At 36.7% G+C, this 25437-nt stretch overlaps 2 protein-coding genes across 2 annotated transcripts; both read left to right on the forward strand.

The window, feature by feature from the left end:
- The first annotated feature begins 13220 nt into the window (after nt 1–13220).
- Nucleotides 13221–16911, forward strand: LOC132612000 (uncharacterized). Its single transcript, XM_060326354.1, has 5 exons — nt 13221–14899; nt 14981–15223; nt 15375–15474; nt 15559–16176; nt 16894–16911. Exons 1-5 carry the CDS (start codon nt 13221–13223, stop codon nt 16909–16911), a joined length of 2658 nt encoding a protein of 885 aa, XP_060182337.1.
- Nucleotides 16912–17069: 158 nt separating this feature from the next.
- On the forward strand, nt 17070–22017 carry LOC132612001 (uncharacterized). Its single transcript, XM_060326355.1, has 5 exons — nt 17070–17203; nt 17299–17428; nt 17770–18048; nt 18124–18225; nt 21448–22017. Exons 1-5 carry the CDS (start codon nt 17070–17072, stop codon nt 21913–21915), a joined length of 1113 nt encoding a protein of 370 aa, XP_060182338.1. The 3' UTR covers nt 21916–22017.
- The last annotated feature ends 3420 nt before the right edge of the window (nt 22018–25437 follow it).

Genomic DNA, 25437 nt, shown 5'->3' on the forward strand with positions numbered 1-25437 from the left:
TAGAGTCTTCAAGGTGAGCCCTGCCAGATTCGTAGCCACAGGCCTTCTTCTCTCTATTATCTGACATTCGTACTCTTCTGAGACAATTTATTGTTAGGGTTGAGACTTAGTATTCCATTTTATACTTATATTTATTTAGTAGCTCTTGTACTACGATTCAGACTAGATTCTTGGAGTGTATGTCTTGTATTTTCGCACTTTTATTTACTAATTATATATAGAGACTGCTTATGTATTATCTTAATGTTCCACTTGTTATTTCAAATAAGGTAAAAATAAGGGAAGGGTTCGCCCACCAGGGGGGATAGTGTGGGTGCCCGCTCAACCCACGAATTGGGTTGTGATAGTTAGAATATTCTATGCTAATCTCCGATCCCCTAAGCCAAATGAACTCAAAACTCTTGTTCTCGGAACCCTAATCGTGCTAGACTATGAAGTGATTGACTTTATTCTAGATTGCCATTGCTCAGGTTTCTCTGAGCTCTCCAAAAATACATGGCCTGAATCTCTTGAAGTTTCCTATGACCAAGTCAAACAAACCTTGTTTGATTCCTCCGCTGCCCCTTCTCAAATAGGCCCTTTTGATATCACCTTTAAAGCCCGTGTTCTTGCTCACATTGTTTCTACCACAATCCTTCCTCATGTCTGTTCTTTCTCAAATGTTGCTCAGCGAGATGTCATTATTTCCTACTATTTGCTTACTCGAAAGAAGCTCAGACTGTCCGCTGTCATGATAAATTATATGATTGAGTGTGCTTCTAACCCCACTAGTCTTCCTTATGGTGTGATCATCACTCGTATTCTTGAAGCTCATCATATCAACTTGAATGACTATCCCAGCATCCTTGTCAAAAAATACTACAATTCTAAAGCCTTTGGTAGCATGGGGTATATTCTTTCTGGAGATACTTGGATTCCCAGAGATATTCTTGAGGAAATTCCTTCTATTTTGCCTTCCAAGTCCAAACCCTCTACCTCTTAATCCTCTCCTCCCACTAAATGTTCTTCTGAGGTCTTCACAAAATTGGATGATACTGGTGCAAAACTTGAATCTCTTAAAGATTTAATGGCATCGACCCTGTTCAACATGGAGAAGGTAAGGGAATCTACAAAGGAAACAGGTGTTGATGTTGCTCGTCTCAAGATTAAGCTAGATCAAGTTTTCAAGGAAGCAGTGAAGTTGTTTACCAAGCTTCAGACAAGTGTGGTTGATCTTCTTGTCAAAATGTCTGAAACCTTGGTGGCTCTGAAGGATACCGTTGTGAACACCTTGGATTATTTTCTTCGTTCTCGTTCGCAGCAACAATATAGTTTGTTATGGTTTTTTATGATTGGCTTGTTTAAACAATGTGCTTTTGGACATAAGTCCTGCTACTATGTTTCTGCTTTTGCTACTTGTGTGCTGATTGATTCAGCACTATGACTTCTTAAGTTGTCCTATTTATGTCTAACTTGCTATGCTTGTTATATTTTGTGTTGTGTACTATTTTATTTTCTGCTTATATTTTTTGATTGATGCCAAAGGGGGAGAATAGAAATAGGAGGAGTCAACTGTCTGCAATTCAGGGGAAGTCAACTATTCAGGAGGAGCAGCCAAGTCAGTTATATAACAGGGAAGTTGACTAATCTCTCTTGAGTATTAATTGTCATCATCAAAAAGGGGGAGGTTGTTAATGCTAATATTTTAATGATGGCAAGTCTAATTTGCAAGAAAATACTCAAAGACCTAAACAAGCCCATTGGACAGATCTTGAAGACAAGTTAGTCATCCCATTGATGTATATAGCCCATAACGTTGTATAATCAATTAGCCCAAGTGAAGCATATTCTCGTCCAAGGAAAATAATCTCGAAGATTTCTGCTCAAAGGAAAGGAGATACACTTCGCGCCTTCACGGTCAATCAAGGATCTTATTATTTAAGGAAGCAAGTACCAAGGGACTACATCAAAGAGAAGAAATTAAGGAAAGTACTACTGGAGATCTTCAATCAAGTAACAAATGAAGTCATCTATAAAGAAAGTTGCCTAGAAGATATTGAAAATCAATCGACAATGAATGCTCTTGCCTTATTCTTGGAAATTAGGATCCTCAATATTCCTACTTTTCAAGGATCAAATCTCTTGTGTTACTTTCTCTACTTGAAGAGCCAAACTGCTATATTTTGAAGAATATAAATAGAGGCTCGACAAACGAATGAAAATATACTTTCGTCTCAACTTCTTAAGTTCTTTGCTCTACTTTTCATAAGCATTATATTTCTGAGTGATCTATTGTGTAAACAAAAAAGAAAGTAGAGAAAAAATATAGTTGGTGAGGCATTGTATCAAAAAGATTACGAGACTTTGAGTGTAGATGTAGATTCAAGCAAACCATTGTACCAAAAACAATTACAAGAGTTGCAGATAACATCCTTGTAACCCAAAGGGACTGGATTAGTATCTGCATTGGATCCGAACCAACATAAAATATTTGGTGTCATTTACCTACTGCAATCTAATTTCTGCTTGTCCTAAGTTACTTTCAAAATACAAGCTATAGTTTACTACTGATATCAAACAGTCGATTAACTTAACGAAAAAATTACAATACCCCCCCCCCCCCCCCCCCAACTTCCTGTTCACTTTCAAAAACTTCAAAACTCACACATAAAATGGTCAAAACTCATCAAACTCCACAAAATACATGCACGATATTCAACTCAAAAAGGATTAAGAGTATATGCCCCAAAAAGCATAACTCCAGTTTCTGAACACTATAATGAAATCTGAAAATACTAAACAACTTATACTACATAACTTAATTCTTACAACACTTATGTCAAGCAAAGCAAAAGTTCAGTTTCCGCAGATAAATATTACAGAACTTATGCCGAGCTAAGCAGGTTTGAATATTTTCATTAAATGAGCAGCAAGGGAAAAAATTAAAGACCACAAATACGAAGGGAAAAAAATAAAGATAGCATATACGAGGGGCAAATATTAAATACCAGTGCGTTTGAAGGGAAATTTGTGCAAAAACTCCTTTTTCATGTCATTTTGGAAGAATGTTGCGGCCTTGAGGGGTAAAATCTCTCAAAATGCTCAGGGTTAAATTCCAAAATCTAGTCAGACTTGAGAGTTACCATGAATGACCTTATAAGTGAATATATTGCGAATCAATTTAAATTTTTTGTTGATAGCCAAAAAACAAAAAACAAAAAAGTAATGAGCTTATATGTTGAAAGGGCTCTTCTAACTAATAGGCTAGGCGTATGGTTGAGTTATCATGTTCAATATATAACAATTACTTTCTTTGTCCTCATTTTTGTAACACCATTTTATTTTTAGTTAGTTCTAAAAAAATGACTCCTTTCGACGTTTAGCAACAATTTAATTTTAAATTTTTCATTTTTTCCTTAATAAAATAATGTATATCACACAAATATTTATAACTTGTTTTAAACCACGAATTTAATTTTCATTCTTAAACTCTATGTCCAATATTTAAAACTATCATGTAAATTGAAACGGAAAAAATAGAATTAAAGTAGGTTGATCAATGCTTGAGGCAACGACTTGGATTGTGGCCTAAATCCATGAAAAGTGAGCCATAATCGTGTCCAACTGCTAGGGCATTAGAAATGAGGGCCTAGACCTAAGAGCAGTGCTAGTTTTGACCAAATTGGCCCAAAAATAAAACAAAATGAAAAGTCAACCGTTACCAATTTGTTTGGTCAAAGAAATGTGGTAGCCTAAATTCAACAAGTAATGCCAGACATAACCAACAATGTCAGTGATCTATAAGTCGGCACCATTGCTGACAATATTAATTATGGAGTTCTAGGTTAAGTGAAACCATGAGTCCGGAACCAAAATGCCCCCCAAAAAAATCATTTTGAATCAAAATACCCTAACAAAAAAAAATGTTACCGAAGTACCTTTAGCGCAGTAATTTACTGCGCTAAAGCAGATAACGGGAGCGGCTCTGTTAAATTTACTGCGCTATAGTGTCCGTCTTTTTTTTCGGCCCTTTTAGTTAACCCTTGTTCCATTACACTTTTTAACGTACCTTGACTATAGATTAATCATACTTCGGGACCCCGAAACTTCAATATTTTATATAGAACCCTACTTATTTTTGTGCGATTAATAAGGTAGGATCAATACATCAAGGATACACAAAATTTTGGATGGCCGTTTTAGTGGTTGAAAAGTGCTCGAATGCCATTTTCGTTTGAAGGCTCGGTGTCATTAGCTTGAAGTTCTTTACGAATACTTAAACTTGTTCATTAATAATTAATCAAAAGTTAGTCAAAATGGCAGCATTCATTAAAAAAAAATTAAAAAAAAAAACTTAATTAAATTGCATCATTCATAACCTTGAATAGATGAAAATACTTAAACTTGTTCATATTCTTCAAAATAACAGCATCATCATAATTTAAACATAAAACTAAAATCACAACATTCTTAATCATCATCAGAGTACAAGTCCTCAATATCGTCCTCAGAAAAATATTGACGATTTCTTAAGACACATCTTGTTTCAGTAGCAGTTACTTCTCTACCGGTTGATGATGCTTGTTCTTCGGCCAACTTTAGCATGTAAAATCTACATCGTCTTGCCAGCATTCTGTTATTTTCTTTTCTAATCTTTTGCACGGCAAGCTCACAAGTTTCTAGACCTACTTGAGGCATGGTTAAGGGGTACCTTGTTAGGATTGGAGCATTGAGATTTTCCAAGTCACGAACAAGACGTTCTGATTCGGCAAGACGATGTGACCATTCTCGATGTAAACCGCAATAATATTCCCACGGATCTAAATATTTCACACAGCAGAAATCATAATAACGCTCTATAAGAAGGTGTGGATTTAGCTCATCTAGTTTGAAATCACTGGTATCGCTTGAAAACTGTTATGATTTGAACTCTCATCATCACTGCTATTTGGTTCTTTTGGAAAGAGTAAAGACTAAGCTGAGTTTCCACTACTCGACATTGAATATAGTGTAGTCTAATAACAAAAAAAAGGCTACTTATGTAGTTGCAAACCCCCAAGTACCCTGGGGGGTGTCTTTATGACCCTACCTACTTACCTTATTATAAGAAAAATATTAATCTTTATCGGACATTTCACAATCTGAATCCCACTTGGATCTAAATCTTGTGCTACCATGCATACCATATTCTACCCTATGGTAACGTATTTGCATCCGATTGTTCTCTTCGCGAAAACTATTAAGACAAAAATTAAACTCTTGTGGAGTTCCGCGAGGCATTGACATAGCACGTTTTTTTGGGCGTTTCAGCCCTACTTACGCTAACTTGTGCTCCAGTGCTGCAGCCTCCCTAATACACCAATCTTACTCCTCTCTCATTTTATTATTGTATTCTCGATTAAATCTATCGTTAGGGTTATTTGAGTAATGAAAATCATCATCATCTAGTTCCCAGGTCCTACCCATTGCTTCAAATATGTTTGTTGGAGTGAACGATATAGGACGACTAATATCTCTAAATTGGTCAAATAATGACATAGTAACTCAATTTTGTGTGGAATTTTGTGTAGTTGTTAACATCTATTCACAACAACCATTTGAACAGCAAGAGTCAACTCCGGTTCAGCCGCAAAGCCAATTTCAACAGCAAGAGTCGACCCCGATTCAGTGGCATTCCGATGAGATCCTCTATTTTGATCATCTTCAAGATCGCCCAGATGCCTTTGTCTTTACTAGGGATGATAATCATATTCGGCGAAGTTTGTGGAAAGAGCCAGTGGATCTTTTAAAAGAAAAGGCTCATATTGAAAAAGGCATGATTTTCAGCTCGAAAAAATCATTGCAAAGGGCTATTAAGATTTGTTGCATCCAGGGGATGAGGGAGTTTAAAGTTGATGATTCCACACAAAAATTTTGGCGATTGGTCTGCAAGCGAAAATATCAAGGTTGTGAATGGATGCTCTGTGGTAAGGAAACTGCTGAAAAGATGTGGGTTATTTCAAAGTTCTACACAAAGCACACTTGTGATATGGGTGACCTCCCAAATGATCACTGTAATCTAGATACTAATTTGATTGCATGTGTATTAGTTGCTGACATTGGAAAAACCCAAAGGTATCCCCTTCGCCTAAGTTTATTTTATTTTTGGTGTTAATATAATGTTCCTCGTTGTTATATGCTGATATTTCAACTTTTTTAGGTTCTTTAATAAAGATTGTATTACAGCCGTCCTGAAAGTATATAGCAAAACTTTTACTAGGAGGAAGGCGTATCTTGGGCGTAGGCGTGCACATGAGATAGTCTATGGCAATTGAGAGGGCTCTTTTAAGAAGTTGTCGAGATACATGGCGGCTCTACAACACTTCAATCATGGTACCGTTGTTGAATAGAAGCTCAAATCGAAGCCTGGTGTGCCCGATAATATTTTTGATTTTGTGTTTTGGGCATTCAAACCATGCATTGATGGTTTTGCTCATTGTCGGCCTGTAATATCAATAGATGGAACACATGTGTACGGGAAGTATGACATAAAGCTGCTAATAGCAGTTGAAATGGATGCAAATGGAGCTATATTCCCTCTAGCTTTTGCAATTGGAGCTAATGAGAGCATTAGTATGTGGGGTATGTTTTTGGACTACTTAAGGCAACACATTATTAAGGATCGCATGGGAATATGTGTGATATCAGACACAAATGCAGGCATATTGCACAATATGTTCAATTTGCAGGGGTGGCAGCCATTGTTGGTAATATGATATTGATATATTGTTGGCATACCCACTGTTGGTATTGTGATATAGATACATTGTTGGCATACCCACTACTGGTATTGTGATATTGATACATTATTGGCGTACCCCATTGTTGGTACTTGTGATATTGAGCTTGATTATTGATGTTGATACATGCATTGCACGCATTCTCTCATATTCATGATGCATGGCTGATACCCGGTGATGATCCGATATCTTTGATTGAGCGGAACTAATATTTGCTAAACTCTTTTACTTGAGTGATTGTGAAAAGGCCGATGTCCGCAGATTCATTCCGGAATCATTGATTATATGAAACTAGTGTTTCACAAACTCTTTTACTTGAGTGACTGTGAGAGGGCCGATGTCCGAGGTTCAATTCTGAAATTGTTGACATATGCATTGCATACATTCTCTCATATTCATGATGCATGACCAATACCCGGTGATGATCCGGTATCGTTGATTGAGCGAAACTGATATTTTGATAAACCTTTACTTGAGTGACTGTGAGGTGGCTGATGTCGGATGAGCTATTCCGGCATCGTTGTTGCATGGCCGATTCCGATATTATCCCGGAATGGTTGTTAGTACATAGACTCTACGGGTCCCCGAGAGTGGTGCCAGCGAAACTCCCCCTGTGAGCAATTAGCCAGGGTCCCGTCTGTCTGTTAGGCAAAGATCCGGGACGGGTGGCACTTAGCCTTCGAGTCACACTACGTTGTGCTACCGAGACGTCGATACTTCCGTCCGGAGTACATGTCTACACCTCATTTGCATGGCATGGCATTGCATTCATACATCTTGCATTGCATTGTCTTGATACATCTTGCAATGCATTGCATTGATATATCTTGCATTGCACTGTATTATGGCTTGTTTGAGATGATTTGGTGTTTACTTATGATGAATGAATTCGGATTGATTTATTCAGACTTGGCACATTTGGGACTAGATGTTTTACTTAGGCAATGACATGTACTTGGATCTGGATTTATTGATCGAACTTGTGGAGGTATCCCACAGATCGTCCGTAAGATTAGTTATATGTTTATTCTCTATGTGATGTAGGGTAACGAGTGTCTTAATGATGAGTTGACTACTAGACTGAAACGGTAGATTTAATGATATGTGAGTTCCGAGATCGTTGTGAGCTTTACTGGTGAATTATTAGAGTGAATTTAATGCTTAAGGGTATTGATATACAGTGTGTGGTAGATAGACGTATGACTTGCTTGGGTTATTATCCTGTTTACCTGTGAATTCTTTTACTGGTATGTGTTACTAACCATTGTCGGCCTATGATACTTACTCAGTATGCGTGGTTTGTACTGATATTGCACTTGCTACACCCTTTTTGGGGTGTAGATTGTTTCTGGTGATTGATCGAAGCATATGTGGAAATACGCGGTGCCTATCTGGAAGGCCTCCTCCCATTTCATTCTGGGAAAGAGGTTGAGTTTTAGAATGTAGTGGTAATCTTAAGACACTAGTTACTCTTGTAATAGTCTAGACCAGGTCATGGGAAGATGGATTGAGTCTGTAATCATGTATTTGTTCTAATCATATGAACACTTGAGTTGATTACATAAATATTGTGATATTCCGTTGTTATTTCTAAATATCTATTGGTTTAAATGAATAGTCCTTATTTAATTGATGTGTATTCAATGAGAGGGTTCGCCTATCGAGGTGGGAAAGGTAGTGCCCGCATAACCCCGAATTTAGTCGTGACAAGTTGGTATCAGAGCCTAGGTTACCGATCTACTAGGTACAAGAGCAATATGTAGTAGAGTCTCGTGGAATGGTATGGAAACGTCTGTACCCATCCGTGAGGGGCTATGAGGCATCTTAGAAAAAACTCCCTTCATTCCTTCGATTAGTGCTACTTCGATCAAATTGGTATCTCGACGGGTCCAATTGGTATCTAGGCGATTCTAATTGGAATTTTTGTATCCTTGTTTCATCCTCCCTCAAACGACGAACACTCGTTCTCATGCATTTGATCTCATATATTATGTGGCGGTATGGTATGAGAGGTGTCATCTTGGTTTAGATGCGTGGCCTAGTTGAGTTCTTGCTTGGGAAGAAGGTTTCGACTTTGAGAGGGTTGTGATAGTGTGCATGGCACAGGTGAACTTAGGGAAGGCAATGATTTTGCAATGGCTAAGTTTTTATTATCGGTATGCGAGGACGAGAGTGAGTTCGCTAGAGATTACAAAGTTCGACGAGTATAGTGATTGCGTGTGGTAGATAAGAGGAGTTGAGAGTAAGTAATAACATGAAAATATTGTGAGGGAGCATAGAGAATCCAAATTCTTAAGAGGATTGGTATTGGTACAAGTTGTGTACATGGAATTGAGTAGTGATAAAGAGGATTTGGATAGAAAATTCTTGAGCACTAAGAAGGAAATAATTGGCATTTGGTATTCTTATGAGAACGTGTTTCTGACTATTACGAGAGTGAGATTCTAGTAACCAAGCAACTATTAGGAGTTATGTCCAGTATCGGATTGAGGCTGAGAGCCTTCGTATTTATTTTGTGGCTTCGGTGAGTTTTGTTATTTATCAGTGTAGTTATTCGATTGATTTGATGGTGTACTCGCTTGAATAGTTAGGTGTGTTTAGATTCGACAATGGAGACGTTCTAATTTAGTGAATCAGAGATGAGGCTTAAACCTATTCGAGTTACATGGATCATTTTGGAATTCAAAATAAGGAATGGAATAAGGGCACCTTGGTAGAGGAAAGTGGGTCTTTATAGACCAAGTATATGCTTCGTTGGATTTAGATTTTAGTCAGTTTAGACTCCGATGCGTTAGAAGATAACTCTAATATGTAAAGTGTGTGGTGTGACTCTATCCCCAAGGTTGGTTCGGTAGTGTGCAAGGCTTATGATTTGCGGTAATTGATTTAGCAGCTTTGAGAATTGGTTAGTGTCAGTCGAGGGTGGAAAGAATTAGGTACGCCCTTAGGAGTACTTGAATCTATTTGAATGGTGGTATTGTTTTCTAGTATGGAATAGACGAGCTTGTGATTGTTGTGTGATTTTGGGAAAGTAAGTTTACGGAATGGGTAAGTGCTAAGAAGCTGTGACCAGTGGCTGAGTGAGAAGTGAGATTTCAGATAACCAACATGTTATATTTATCGGAAGCGGCTTGTGTGGTACCCCTTTGGATAGTTTCGCAGTACTTTGCAGTGAATGAGTTAAAGTATGTATTAGAGAAAGGATTTGTAGAAATTCTTAGTATGTTATGGTTATCAGTGTTTTCGAGATGGGATCGTGTTGTGCTAAGTGTTTCGTGTTATAAACAACATTGACGGAAGGACTTTGGATATTATGGGTTCGAGGTGATTATGCTTGTTAGCGCAAGGGATTATGAGATTTTAATGCTTTCGGAAGTATTATGGGTTATTGAGGTATTACAATGAAAAGTTTGATAGTTAAAAGATTAATTATGAGTACATATGTCCTTAGTGTCGGAAAATTCGGGTTGTACCAGGTATGCGTATTGGGTGATGTTAAGAAATTTGAGGTTGCATTCGCAAGATTTCGTTATCCGGTACCTTGAGAACATTTGGATAAGTTTCAGCTTTTAGAGCGGAGAGCGGTAACTTATGGTTTGCTATGTGAGGTAAGAGTGTGATTGGGTTTCGAATCTTGGAATCTGTTTGTGTGATTACTGATATATTTTGAAATGGTGCATTCATTTTGGGTCATTATGGTTTGAATGGAAATGGTTAGATCGAGTTTGTAACTCTAATGGGACTTATGGGTTCCAAGTAAATAAGTTTAATGGATGTGATAAGGGACGCTTGACTTTTGAGGTTTGTTATTAGTAGTCCTTGTGGTGTCTCACCAGAGTTAGCCTTTCAGTTAGTACAATGGGTTGTAAAGATAATGGTTGTGCTTCGAAGAGATTCTAGGATTGTGATAAGGATCCGTTCTGATCATTGGATGCTGGCAAATCTTACTTTAAACAGTATTTGATGGTAAGTCCCTAGATAAGTGATTTGAAGAGTTAAGAAGACTTAAGACCGACTAGGTTGGCTACGAGAAAGATAAGTTTCGATGAAATAGCTTAGACACTACAAGAAAATGTCAAAATTGTGACGGAATTTTTGAGACGGATGAGTCCGTCACAAATTGTCTCGGAATTTTGACGGATTTGTGACAAATTAACCTCATCTAGACGAAATTTTTTAAATAGTTTTTTTTTCTATAAAAATTCTGATAGTGATGGATTTGTGACAGAATTGTAACAAATATTTAATATAATTTTTGTGACAAAAAAATTTCCGTCACAAAGTTGTAGAAATGAAAATATGTGACAACAAATTGTCACAAGTCCGTCACTAAATTTGTGACAGATTGTTCTTTCCGTCACAAAATGTAAAAATATAATAAAATAATAAATTCTTAACTTTGTGACAAACTATTTCCGGTCACAATTAGTTTTTGACATCTTTTCTGATACAATTTAAGAAAAATTTGGTCAACTTTTCAACATTCCCGCAATATTTTCGTTTCCCACCCCAAACCCCTTTTTCATCTTCCACTGCAATATTTTCTTTCCCACCCCAAACCCCTTTTTCGTCTTCCACCGCAACATAGAATTTCAGGAATTCATTACCGACCTCCGGAAACCTTTTCTCAGAGCCTTTCTCTACTCTCATTGTCTTCTCAGTGCCTTTGATAGCTACAAAATTGAAAATAAATAGTGATGAGTACGTCTCTGTGCAAAAGAAATTAACAAAAATGCCAAAGGCACACTTCTAGACTTCACAGGTTTGTATTTTCTCTGTTCACTTCATCTGTTCAGTTCATCTATAATGAATAACTTTTTGGTCCTTTAACTCTTGCTCCAATTTGTCTCCATTCTTCTTGAATAAGTTTTCTTAAGTGGATAATTTTTGGGTTTTGTTGTTAGGTCCTCTAATCTAAGTTAAAAAAAAAACTCCGATTTAGGCTAAAATTGATCTTTGATCTTGATCAAACTATTAAATTGGGTCCTTTACTGAAGTGGATTTGAAGTAATTTTTAAGCTTTTTGGTTCATTCTTTAGTGTTTTATTCATTTGGGTTTCTACCATTTTTGTTCTTTAGCTAATGCTTGTTGGGTTTGTGCTTAGTTTGTTGATATTTAGTTTATCAACATATGTTCAACTCATTTACTGCAATTATTTTGATGTTTATGTGGTGTGAGTAGAAAATGGGTTGTACTTTATTCATATATTCTAGTGTGAATGCATTATATTGGTTTCCGTTATACGCAGTCTTCTCAGTTCTCATTTTGCTTTATTGTTGAACTCTTTTTTTACATTTTTTTTTAATGTCTAGAAAAGACTGGCATTTTGTGAATATTGTGGTATGGATGCACTATGCTTATTTCCATTATGTTTGGTTTTATTATTCTCTTTTTTTGGATCAAGTTCTTCAACATTTAAGCAAAAGTCAAGCATATTCCTAGTGAAAAGATAAAAAGAAAGTACGCAATTTCAAGTATTTTTCTTTGTGAGGTCGTGCTTTGGAGGACTGGATTAAGCTTTTATTGCTAGTGGAAGCGAGGACTCACAGGTACTACTTCTCTTGTTGAATGTAGAAGCACAATCTATTTTGAAAGTTGCAGAATTTTATTTTGTCGGGGTTGTGCCTTTTAATGATCTTAGCACATGAATAAATTGACAATTCTATTCCTCAAATCAGGTTGCATATTGCCTATATTCCAGTATTTTGACCAGAAAAGTGATCTTTTGTTTACCTGAATGAGGAAAAACTATATTTGCCTGCATAAAGAAGTCCTGTGAACAAGTTTTCCTTTTCGGTCAGAAACAACTTATCATCATTTAAGCTCTAACATGTATTTGTCTTTGTGTCAGAGAGCACAATATGAATAATTCCAATCGTGAGTGGATGTATGAGAGAATATTGGAAGATGGATTTATAAATCCTAGGTTTATTGATGGGGTTGAGGACTTTGTTGCATTTGCTAAAAGACATCCACAATGCATGGATGGTGGAAAGTTAAGATGTCCTTGTAATCATCGTAAGTGTCGCAATAAAAACATTTTGGATGAGTTTACAGTCATGTCACATCTTGGGACTTTCGGCTTTGTACCGGGTTATTACTGTTGGTATCACCATGGAGAAAGTTATCCCTATCCAAGCGTGCTTAATGGTCATCTAGGAGAAACTTTGGGTGAAACTGTGAATTTGCAGTCTGATAATGCATTTCGGTCTATGGTTTTTGATGTTGTTGGGCCTTCTTATGATGGCAACTTGGAAGAAGACCCAAATCCAACAGCACAACATCTTTATGATTTGCTCAAAGCGTCAGAACAGGAAATTTAGGCAGGAAACCCACACGGACATTCACAATTATCTGTCGTTGCTCGTTTATTGAATCTAAAGGCAGAACATCATTTTTCTGAAAGGTTGTATGATGAGTTATGTCAATTTCAATCGGAATTGATGCCAACTGACAACATAATGACAGATAGCTTCTATAGTACCAAAAAGCTAATGCGAGGATTGGGTTTGCCGGTAGAGAAGATTGACTGTTGCAAAAATAGTTGTATGATTTATTGGCGTGAAGATAGTGAACTTGTCAATTGCAAGTTTTGTGCTCACCCTCGGTTCAAGATATCAAAACATCGACGTTCCAAGCAGCAGACTAATATTCCTTATAAGCAGATGTCTTATTTTCCTTTGACTCCGCGTCTGCAAAGGTTGTATGCATCTAATGCTACTCCAAAGCATATGAGATGGCATTCTGAGCATGAAAGGGATGGTGTCATGCGTCATCCCTCAGACGCTCCTGCTTGGAAGCATTTTGATCAGGCATATCCATGTTTTGCATCTGAAGTAAGAAATGTTAGATTGGGTTTGTCTACTGATGGGTTTCAACCGTTTGGTCAATCAGGTAGATCATATTCTTCCTGGCCTGTGATAGTTACGCCATATAATTTTCCACCCTGGATGTGCATGAAGGATGATTACATGTTTTTATCTGTGATCATTCCTGGTCCAAAAAACCCAAAACAAAAAGTTGATGTCTTCTTGCAACCCCTCATTCATGAGTTAAAAGAATTATGGGAGGAGGGAGTCCAAACATATGATGTTTCAAGTAAGAATAATTTTCAAATGAAAGTTGCATTGATGTGGACAATAAGTGATTTTCCAGCGTACTCAATGTTGTCGGGTTGGAGTACAGCAAGAAAATTAGCTTGTCCTTATTGCAAGGAAGACTCAGATGATTTTTCACTACCCAATGATAGAAAGGTCTCATGGTTTGACAATCATAGAAAGTTCTTACCATCGGATCATCCGTGGCGAAGGAACAAAAAATGGTTCAAGAAGGGCCAAACAGTACATAAAGTTGTATCAACTGAACAATCGGGTTTACAAATACTTAGGGAGATTGAAGATTTAGGGCTCATGAAAGTCACAGAACTTGGTTCTGATGCGATAAATACAAGAATCTCAAAGAATAGTGGTTGTGGTTGGAAGAAAAGAAGTATATTTTGGGACTTGCCTTACTGGAAGACAAATCTTATTAGGCATAACCTTGATGTGATGCACATAGAAAAGAATGTGTTCGATAACATTTTTAACACCTTGATGAATGTCAAGGGGAAAACAAAGGACAATGCAAAATCTAGAGCAGATTTGAAATTACTTTGCCATCGTCCAGAGTTACATCAGGATGAAAGTACCAAAAAGTATCCAAAAGCTTGTTATATGTTAGACGATAATGCAAAAGAAGTGCTTTGTAAGTGGTTGCAAGAGTTGAGATTTCCTGATGGTTATGTGTCTAACATGGGAAGATGTGTTGACATGAACAAGCTTAAACTATTTGGTATGAAGAGTCATGATTGTCATGTGTTTATGCAACGCCTAATACCTATTGCATTTCGAGAACTGCCTCCACAAAATGTGTGGCAACCATTGGCAGAGTTGAGTCTTTTCTTTAAAGATCTCACCTCTACTACAATAACAGAGGAACAAATGGGACAATTAGAAAGAAATATTACTCTCATCTTGAATAAGCTTGAACGTATTTTTCCTCCTATCTTCTGGGATTCTATGGAACATCTTCCTATCCATTTAGCTTACGAAGCACGTTTAGCTGGCCCAGTTCAATACCGATGGATGTACCCGTTTGAGAGGTAAATCAAATTAATTATATATTATAAGATATGTAAATGAACCCAAATATCATATTTGACATACTTTTTTAATGTATGAAGGAATCTCCGAAGGTTGAAGAATAATGTCAAAAATAAGAATAGAGTCGAAGGTTCAATGTGCAATGCATGTCTGGTTGAAGAAGCATCATCATTTTGTGCGCACTATTTTGAGTCGCACATTTCGACAAGGCATAGGAAAGTGCCACGAAATTCAGATGATGGTGGGGTGGGAGAGGGCCATCCTGGAATGCTTTCTATTTTCAAGCATGCTAGTAAGGGTTTTGGTAAGAAGAAAAAAAGGAGGTTAGATGATAAAGAATATCATGCAGCTCGCACATATATTCTGTTGAATTGTGATGAAGTGAAACCATATATAAAGTAAGTTAATCATGATTCTAATATCAATATCATTTACATTTGATATTGTTAAATCAAATTATCTTTCTTTCTTCAGAATTTATGAAGATAACTTGAGACATATTCAACCATACATTCAACATAGCGAGATTGATACTAAACTTGAAACAGAGTTTGCATCTTGGTTTGAGAGATACGTAAGTATTAATAGGTTTACATTATTCTTTTTTGTCCATAAAATATAATCTATATGCATGCTTAATTACTTATAATGTCACTAGGCACGTGATCCTTCATCCGGCATCAGCAATCAAATCATGAAGGATCTTGCAGAAGGGTCATTGCATAAGGTCCAACCCTTTAATGGATATGTCGTAAATGGTTACAAGTTTCACACCGAAGAATACGGTTCAAGTAGATCTACAATGAATAGTGGTGTTTGTATCAAGGGCTCTAGCTACAGTGCAGATGATATGGATTACTATGGTCGATTGGTAGAGATTTTGCAGTTAGAGTATCCTGCATTACCATTTAAGCGAACCGTGTTATTTAAATGTTCTTGGTTTGATCCAACTCCAAAACATGGTACAAGAGTATATCCACAATATAACCTTGTCGATGTCAACAAGAGAAGGACCTTTAACAAATATGAACCATTTATTATGGTTGTACAAGCTACCCAGGTGTATCTTGAAACATATCCTACTCTAAAGAGGACAGGGAATGAATGGTTGGCTGTTTGCAAGATAAAGGCACGTTTAGTTGTAGATGTTCCAAACATAGCAGAGCAACCTCATACATTGAGCGATCCAGCTTTTCAAGAGGATGATAGTCAAGTGCATGAAATTGATTGTAATGCAAATGAAATACTTCAAACACTGAATGATCCAAATCGTGTGGTCGTTGACATGGAGGAGGATGATGAGGAAGAGGAAGAGGAAGAGGACGAGGAAGAGGACGAGGACGGGGATGAGGATGAGGACGAGGACGAGGATGAAGATGAAGAGGAGGAGGAGGAGGAGGAGGAAGGAGAGGAAGAAGAAAGTGAATAAAATTTTGTGTGTTTTAATGAGTCTGATTTTGAATGTACCTTTTAATGAATTTGGTCAGTAAGTTAAGCTAATGTTACTGTAGAAAATTCAGATTGTTTTAACTTTAAGTAATCGTACGTTATAAGCAGTTTTCACTTTTTTAATTATGTCCTTATATCTTTTAATTTGTGTTGGACATCTAATATTTTGTATCTACAAAATGAACTAATATAATTTGAAAGCTAGTTGATTTATTTTCCAAGAACTTTATTGCTGCAGTTGTTAAACTTTGTTGACTGAAGTCATAGATCCTCAATTTTCTCCTTCTAGTTTGACTTGGTATAGGACTTCAATTTTCTATGTGAACCTTTTCTTTTTTTTGGGTTGCTTTGTAGGTTCTCTGTGCAATTTTATGTGTACTATTTTTTGGTATGGTTGTGAATTATGGGTCATAATTGTGAACCCACAAAGCTATAGTAAATGAGATCCGAGTGAGATGTATCAATGTAATTCAAATGATCTATATGTTAACAAGCATAGTAGATTGATTGCAGACTTCTCATATGTCTTTCTTGTGTTTTTCAGCTTGCTGGAAGCCATTGATTACATTCTTGAAGATGCCCAGAACCTGGTTATACCAATTCAAAACTACAGGAGCACCCCTTCGAGGAAAAAACTTTTGAGTAAAGCATCATCTCTGAGTCCCACGAATCACAACGGTGTTAAATACTGCAAGGCATAGGTAATTGACACTTAAGAATATGAGTGATTCGCCATCATCAGTTTCCGGTGTTCCTTGTACTCCTACTACTCCAAGTACTCCAGATATCTCTATTGGGTCTACTAGCGGCTCATCGTCATCTAGTTGGATGGTCATCTCAGTTGTAGGAGAAAAGTAAGAAAATCTGTTTTTGTATAAATGGTTTTAGGTTTTTTAAAAATATAAATATCAAGAAATGTGTTATTTATTTGTTGTCAATTTTTTTTCAGGTTTGTTCCTAATGGCCATTCTATTTCGAAGAGCATCACAGAAACATTCAAGGAACAACAAGACGCTACGGGTTACTCATGGAAGGATGTTAGTGAATCGACTCGTAAATTCTATTGGCATGAATTTGTGGTAATTATTTCTCTACATTAAAAACTTATATAAGTATTTGTTTAGAGAAAAAAGTTACTATTTGTTTAGAGAAAAAAAGTTACTGTTTTGATTAGAGAAAAAAGTTACTATTTTTTTAGAGAAAAAGGTTACTGTTTTGATCAGGGAAAAGGTTACTTGTTTTGATTAAAGGGAAAATTACTAATTCGTGAAGATTAAATCTGTCGATTATGTGATTAACTTCGTCCCTTGCCTAATTTCTTTTTTTTAAGGCTTATTAGAATCTACCCTGCCTTGTTTTTCTTCAAAAAAAAAATGGTGTTTATGTCACTGATCGAATTTTTTTGGAGAAATTATATCAGTGGAACCCTTCTGATACTACCGTAATCGAACACACCTGGGGTAAAGTGGCATCCACCTTATACTCTAAGAAATTGCACCGTTGGCGAAAACGTCCCAGACCTACTTTTGTTCCAGAAGATGTATGGGAAAGCTGGAAGACATATTGGGCCTCTGACAAGTGGCTGGAAAAATCTCATATCGCCATTCAAAATCGACACAGTGAGACTGGTGGTCCAGGAACTGGTCCAAGCAAGCATACTGGTGGTTCTAAATCAACAGTGGAGCATACTATAAAATTGGTATCAAATTCAACTTTTTAGTAGAGTAATTCTCTAACCTTATCTTGTACTTCAATATTAAACTCTATTTTCCAGGCAATAGACCTACGTCGTCCTGCAAATTCATGGGATGTCTTTAAGAAGCTGTACAAAAGAAAGGATGGCAGCTTTGTTGATCCCAAGTCTAAGAGCATTAATGTAAGTTTCTTTTGTAACTTAACGATCTGCAGAATGGTTATAATTTTGGGTTAATTTTTGCATTGAGTTTTTTTTATAATTAGGTTTTGGGATTAGTTACTGGTTTACACGACCTGTTTGCAACCAATATAGCCAAATTGCCAATATTTCCCCTGAACCATCTGCACATGAAAAGAGCAGCCGTTGTGCAGATTTTCCTGTATCTTAGCAGGCTCAGCACACCAGCGATAGAATGAGTTTTTGTCCATATTGTACCTTATAATCCCCTGATGCCTTTAGAACTTTTCTCCCCTGATGCCTTTAGAACTTTTCAAACCATCTCATATTTGCTAAAAAAAAAACAACTAAAAATCTGGAAATTGCATCATAATTAAGTGTAAAGACCAGATTTTGATCATGACATGAACAAAAAAATGGTTCAGTGAAGTGGTGAAATGCCAAATATCCTCTGCAAAATCTGATTTTTGCATATATGGCCTTTTCTGTTGTTGTGATACCTTTCCCTGTTCCTGGTAATTTGTTCATATTGTTCTTATTTTTTAATTTTGAACTTTTTAATTTGGTTTGATAGATGAACTAATAAACCGTTTGATGAGTATCAAATTTCAGCAGTTTTAGTTATAGCAGTGTAGTTGTAGTTTTATAAGCTGAACTGATGTACTTCTTCATTTTGTCAAATTTCGGAATCACAACTGTTACACTTCTATTATTACTATCTGTGTTCACCTGGAATACATTTGCCCATTGAATATAAGAACCGTGGCTTATAAACCTGCATCACAATGCTTATTTGTTGAGTTTAAGTTTATGAACTGTTTTTTAGTAGACTTTTATACTAAGAAAATTGTACTATGCTTGAATATTGAAAAATGAAGTTAGTTACATATTTGGGGACAAAAAGAGTACTAGTTTATAAGTTTACAGTAGTATTCAACAGCTACAGATTGAAGTTGGTAGTATATTTGGCTCAAGAGAAATACTAGATGCTTTTTGTGGCAAGACTAAAGTGGTCTCTTTAAATCTGGACCTATAGTCTTCAAATTAGGAAGACTGTCACAAACTTTGCCTCCTTTCCACACCAGCAATCAACTCCAAACTAAAGCAAACTAGCTAGGGTCCTGATGGTTACTGGTGTTTCATAATCTTTTGGTAAAGTAGCAGTCAATTTCACTTTCTGTGTGTTCCTGCTAATATTAACCTAAATATTATATAGGTAGTCAAGGTATAAAAACTGTTGGTGAAGCTATTGGGATCAACGTCAACAGGAAGATTAGTGTCTCTATTACATAATTGGTCTTGATAATGCTCTCTTGAGTTAAGGTCTAAATGTTCTTATTAAACCTCTTTTTTAACACATGTTGGATTCTGTAAGTTGAGCTTTAGATTTAGTATTGCTTTTGTTATAGACACCACTCATAAACTTGTATTTGAAATCAAATTTGAGTTTAAACGAGATTGCTGGTCTTCTTTCTTAAGAATAGAACTTTGATGTAGATGTTAAGATCTCAGTATGCTCAAATTAAATTAAAAGTCAGTCTTTACTTCATATCAGTGAGTGTCTAATTGATTTGCTAACTCAGTTGGTGCTCTACTTTAGTCTGGCTAGAGTCCTCTGAAAGAACTTCCTTTTAAACCATTACTATATCTGATTTAAGCTATTGGGTTGTGCATTTGACTTTCATTTGTGTGTTTTCTAAGAAAAACATATATTTGTAATCTTGTGTTCTTAAATTCAAAGGCTCCAATATAACTTCAGTTTAAATGATCATGCCCCATACCAAACTATGTTTGCCTATCTCTTAAGATTAAAAACAGCTCATGTTTGTTTAGTTTCGGAAGTTTTTTTTTCTTTGTATTAAGTATGGTATAAGAGGATGTGCTTGTCTACATGTAAGATACCTTCTATACTGCATTCCTAAACTAGTTTGAACTGTGTGGTTTTGGATTCAAAGAACTGATATGATCGTTTATTCATCATCTTTAACTTTAACTCAATTTATCTTCGAACTCATTGTGTGTTATATTTAAACTTGACTGCTTGATTCGTGGTTGCATTGTGATATTCGTTGCTGCATCTTTTTTTTTAACCTATTTGCTATGAGTATCAAATTTCAGCAGTTTTTGTTATAACAGTGTAGTTGTAGTTTTATAAGCTGAACTGATGTACTTCTTCATTTTGTCAAATTTTGGAATCACAACTGTTACACTTCTATTATTACTATCTATGTTCACCTAGAATACATTTGCCCATCGAATATAAGAACCGTGGCTTATAAACTTGCATCACAATGCTTATTTATTGAGTTTAAGTTTATGAACTGTTTTTAGTAGACTTTTATACTAAGAAAATTGTACTATGCTTGAATATTGAAAAATGAAGTTAGTTACATATTTGGGGACAAAAAGAGTACTAGTTTATAAGTTTACAGTAGTATTCAACTGCTACAGATTGAAGTTGGCAGTATATTTGGCTCAAGAGAAATACTAGATGCTTTTTGTGGAAAGACTAAAGTGGTCTCTTTAAATCTGGAACTATAGTCTTCAAATTAGGAAGGCTGTCACAAAATGTTCCTCCTTTCCACACCAGCAATCAACTCCAACCATATGTTCTCCTTTAGTTGAGTAACACCAGTAACCATGAGGACCCTAGCTAGTTTGCTATAGTTCATTAATGTTGCATCTGTGCAGAACTTGTGCCCCATTCTAGCCTTCAGCCACATGTGTACCAATCACACACTGCTCCACCCAAACTTCAGTTGCTGCATGCAGAGTTTTGCCAAGTTACTGCATGAGAAATTGCAGAAAAATTAGGCAATTCTACAAATTCAAAGTTGTAATGTGCCATGCTGACATTCATGTAATGCCTTATATTCTTGTCCAAACAAGATCTCCTGTAGGCATGGTTTGTATCAGCAACAACATCTCTCCTTGTTTAAATGCCCACATTACCTGCAAACTAGCACAAACCAGCAATGATTTTTGTACCATAGCTGATTCTCATAGTATTCAATTTTTAAAATTTTCATATCTGCTTTTATGCATGTAGGCTCAATGAACCGGTAGCATAAATCTTCCATGTGAATAGACTCCATGATGCAAGTCTTCTTCTCCTACATGTGAAATTGTATTTCAACATATTCCTGATGTAGTTATTTTTCTTGTAATATGTACTTATTTGTGGAAAGCTTGGCGTTTGGTAGCTAATTATTTGGGTATTTTCAGGATGAAATGGAGGCTAGGGTGGCTACTGCTATAAGCTCATCAGATGATTCACAAGAAGTTCAAGAACTCGATGTAAATAGCATATACTTGGATGTTGTGGGTGGAGAGAAAAAACGACGTGTGTATGGATTGGGCTCTCAAGCTTTGACTATGTATAAACATTATAATTCTGCCACTTCGTGCAATATAGTGACTGATCGTGCTGCTGATCAAGAGCGCATCAAATTACTTGAGGAAGAGATGTTGCGAATGAAAGAAAATCAAGAGAGGATTCTTCAAGAGCGTGTAGAGGCGGAAGTGCAACAACGCGTAGAGAAGGAGGTCTCGGATCGGTTTAAGTCTATGGAGGATCGATGGTCTCACATGATGAGCGTGTTGGGTTTATCTTCTCGCTCATCTGGTAGTCCTACTCTCCCTAACAGGGACTCACCAAATGCTGAAGTGTTTAACATTTTAGACTTTGGTTAGTTGGATATTCTAAGTGTTGTTTCCAACGTTGTCAGACTTTTGTTAGTTGGATGCTTTGTAAGTTTAAAAATTTTGTAGACTTTTGCTTATTAAAGTGGTGTATTTGCGTGTTTTAACTGTAAGTTTTTGTATTATAAATTTAATATTATGTTTGTCATATTTTGGTGGTTAGTTATATTTTATGCTTTTAGCTAATTTACTATATATATTGAATAATATTGTCAAATTCAAAAGTATTGTTTAATTATTATTTAGTTTGTCATAATCTATACTAAATATGTCACAATAAAAGCAGCATGGCAAACAATTTGTGACCAAAGATTCTGTCACAATTTATTTGTATCGAAATATTCAGTTACAATTGTTGTCCTAGATATAGAAATTTGTCACGGAAATTATTCTGTCATTGTTTTGTGACGGAGAAAACCGTCAAAATTGGGTCTCAATTTTGTGACGGAATTTAAGCCAAATACAAGGCTCTATATTGTAACGGACTGGGTTGTGACAATTCCGTGACAAATATTTGTGACGGAATTTAAATCCGTCACAAAGATTTTATGACCAAGGGTTCTGGGACGTCCGTAATTCCGTCACAAATCCGTCACAATCGATGAGTTGTGACGAATTTGTCTGTCACAATTTTGATATTTTCTTGTAGTGAGAGTTTTCTGGAAGAATTAGGATTCTCTTTTGGGAAGAGTAAGTCATGGTTTCGGTTTGTATTGTGTACTCCTAAGAAATTTTGATTCAAGGAACGACTCGGAAAAAAAAGGTGAATATTCTATGATTTAGTTATGCCTAAAGGTTCGTGATATTTGATTTATGTATGTGAGATCCGTTGTTTGTTTCAGGGGTATGGTAATTGGTTCTTTTAGGCTAAGTGCGAGTGAGTTACGATTTGAGTTTGCTTCATGTTGAAAGAGCTTCGTGTTGGTTGTGATATGATTTCCTTGGTTACCGTAAGCTTGTCCTACTCCCGCTCTTTGCTCGAGGATGAGCGATTGTTTAATTGGTATCTGATGTAACGACCTGTTTGGTCGTTAGCGTGATTTTTCCCTTATTGACCATTTTCGAGCCCGCATTAGTGTTTATTTTGACTTGTGAGAAAATCTTGATCGAGAGTTGAATTGGTCAACCAGGCCCTATTTGGGAAGTCCGAGACCGCAGGTGAGTTGGTAGTGCATTTTTATGTATATCTGCATGTTTTGTTTATGCAGGTTGGGTTTCGTATGATAGGCGAGTATCGGGATGGAATTGGCGAAACCATAAAACTGGTTTCTGGTGTCTGTTGCAGCGGCACCGCTGGAGCGGTGAAGTGCATTTTTTGTCTAGACCGCCATAGCGGTTTGGGCACTGCTGGTGCAATACCGCTGGGGCGGCGCGATGGTCGCTGCAGTGGTATCGCTGCACCAGAATACATTTATATTTGGTAAAACCCTTAGACATTTCCCATAACTTCTAAACTCGTTGTAAGCACTCTTGGAGGCGACTTGAAGGTCTATAGAGCCATTTTCTTCCTAGGGTAAGTGTTCTAACCTTATATCTATCCATTATGATCTTCTAAACATGATTTCAACCTTGTAATGACTAGAATCAAAGGAGAGTCTATGGGGTTTTCATGAAAGAGTTCTAAAAACGAATTGGCTTCCTAGATTGTGAATGAATGATGTTAATGTTGCTATTTATGCTAGATAATGATATATCTAGGCTTGTTAACCAACAAGCTTCCATGCTAGAGTTGAATTTATTAAAGTTAGGGTTCTTAGACCCAAATTTGGGAGTTTTCATATTAATAATGATTTTGAGAATTAATTGAGTATTCCTATGATTAAAGTAATGGGTTTTGACCTTTTAGTATTGAATTTGGTATTTTGGTCGAAAAAATCCTATTTTGCCCTTGAGACCTGTTTTTCCTAAATTAAAGGTTGGAATTTGACCCGAATAGAAAGTAGCCAATATGGGTATAGAAAGTAGAATTCATATGTGATAGAGTTTGACTATTTGGAGACACTTCGAAAAACAAGGCAACGTGTGGGTTCGTGGCACATGTTGGGCTGCTAGGTAGGTTATGGCTTCCCTTCGGTAGACTCCGATTAGTTTCCCATACTTTTGTATTAGAAGGAACGGAGAATACATATATAGGAAATCGGAGATTTGGGATGCAATCCCAGGATGGTATTGTTGTGTGACTTGTTTGTTCGGGCTTGTGGCCTGTAGATTCCTTAGGTTGTTTGATGTGGTTTTTCTTGAACATCGGTGGATTTGTATGACTTGGGAGTGGCCGACGAAACTTAATTTTGTGCCTAATGATGATAATTTCCCATAATATGTGATTATTTGTGTTATGCCATTAAGACTGAATCTAATGGATAAATGGGAGGATAAAATGTACCAACGGTTGTGACTGAATTCTAAATGAATTGTGACGAAGGATTTTGAGAGTAGGGTGAGATTCGTGTTCTAAGCTAATAGGTTGATTTAAGGAAGTGGTAATAATGTATATCGATTGATTGACCTGTTGTGTGTTGGGACTAGCCACCCCGTTGTGTTGTGCTTGACAATTCTGTTGTGTAGCCATCAAGCTTTCTTCTCTTTTTTTCCCAAATATCTTTGGAATCTTAATTAGAATCATTAAGTACCCCTTCTTACTAGTAGGGACGCCATAACCACCTTAACTTGCGTTAGTCTGCTTACCGCGCAACAACCTGAATTCCGAGGCGTAACATTGCCCCCCCCCCCCCCCTAAGAACATTCGTCCTCGAATGTTAAGTTCTCGGGGATTCTACAAAAATTTTGCCAGAGTTTCCCCTGCAATATGGCACTACTGTCCTATCACAACAACCCATAATAACATCGTCTCACCGGGCTACAATACAATGGCAAGAAAATATGGCTACACACACAACCAAAAGCATTAAAAAGAAAGTATTACATACCTTTTGATAATGGTGTCTCGTCTTGAATCTTTTTCCGGAGGTGGAAATAAATGCGGATATTTGGACTTCATGTCTTCTTCCACTTCCCAAGTCATTTCTTCTCGATTATTGTTTCTCCACAAAACCTTGACTGAAGCCACCTCTTTGTTCCTGAGTTTCCGCACTTTCCTATCCATTATGACAATGGGCACCTCTTCATAAGCCAACTTCTCAGTAATCTGGACATCATCTATCGGCATAATTCTGGAAGGATCTCCAACGCACTTACGGAGCATCAACACATAGAAGACCGGGTGGACTGATTCAAGTTCTAGAGGTAAATCCAGTTCATAAGCTACTTGGCCCACTTTGCGTACATTCTTATAAGGTCCGATATATCGAGGACTCAATTTTCCTTTCTTGCCGAATCTCATTACGCCTTTCATCAGTGATACCTTCAGGAATACCCAATCATCAACTTGGAATTCTAAGTCTCGCCGACGGTTGTCCGCATAAGACTTTTTGCGACTTTGAGCTGCCAACAACAGTCCCTAATAAGCTTGATCTTTTCCACCGCTTGCTGGATTAATTCTAGACCTATTAATTG

Source organism: Lycium barbarum, chromosome 9 (genome assembly GCF_019175385.1).
Source record: "Lycium barbarum isolate Lr01 chromosome 9, ASM1917538v2, whole genome shotgun sequence".
NCBI lineage: Eukaryota > Viridiplantae > Streptophyta > Magnoliopsida > Solanales > Solanaceae > Lycium > Lycium barbarum.

Coding starts and splice junctions, on each gene's coding strand:
- LOC132612000 (XM_060326354.1), top strand. CDS start 13,221: ATGACAGATAGCTTCTATAGTACCAAAAAGCTAATGCGAGGATTGGGT. Junction 15,224..15,374: donor GGTAAGAAGAAAAAAAGGAG/GTTAGATGATAA, acceptor TTCTTTCTTCAG/AATTTATGAAGATAACTTGA. Junction 15,475..15,558: donor CATCTTGGTTTGAGAGATAC/GTAAGTATTAAT, acceptor TAATGTCACTAG/GCACGTGATCCTTCATCCGG.
- LOC132612001 (XM_060326355.1), top strand. CDS start 17,070: ATGAGTGATTCGCCATCATCAGTTTCCGGTGTTCCTTGTACTCCTACT. Junction 17,204..17,298: donor ATCTCAGTTGTAGGAGAAAA/GTAAGAAAATCT, acceptor ATTTTTTTTCAG/GTTTGTTCCTAATGGCCATT. Junction 17,429..17,769: donor TCTATTGGCATGAATTTGTG/GTAATTATTTCT, acceptor AAATTATATCAG/TGGAACCCTTCTGATACTAC.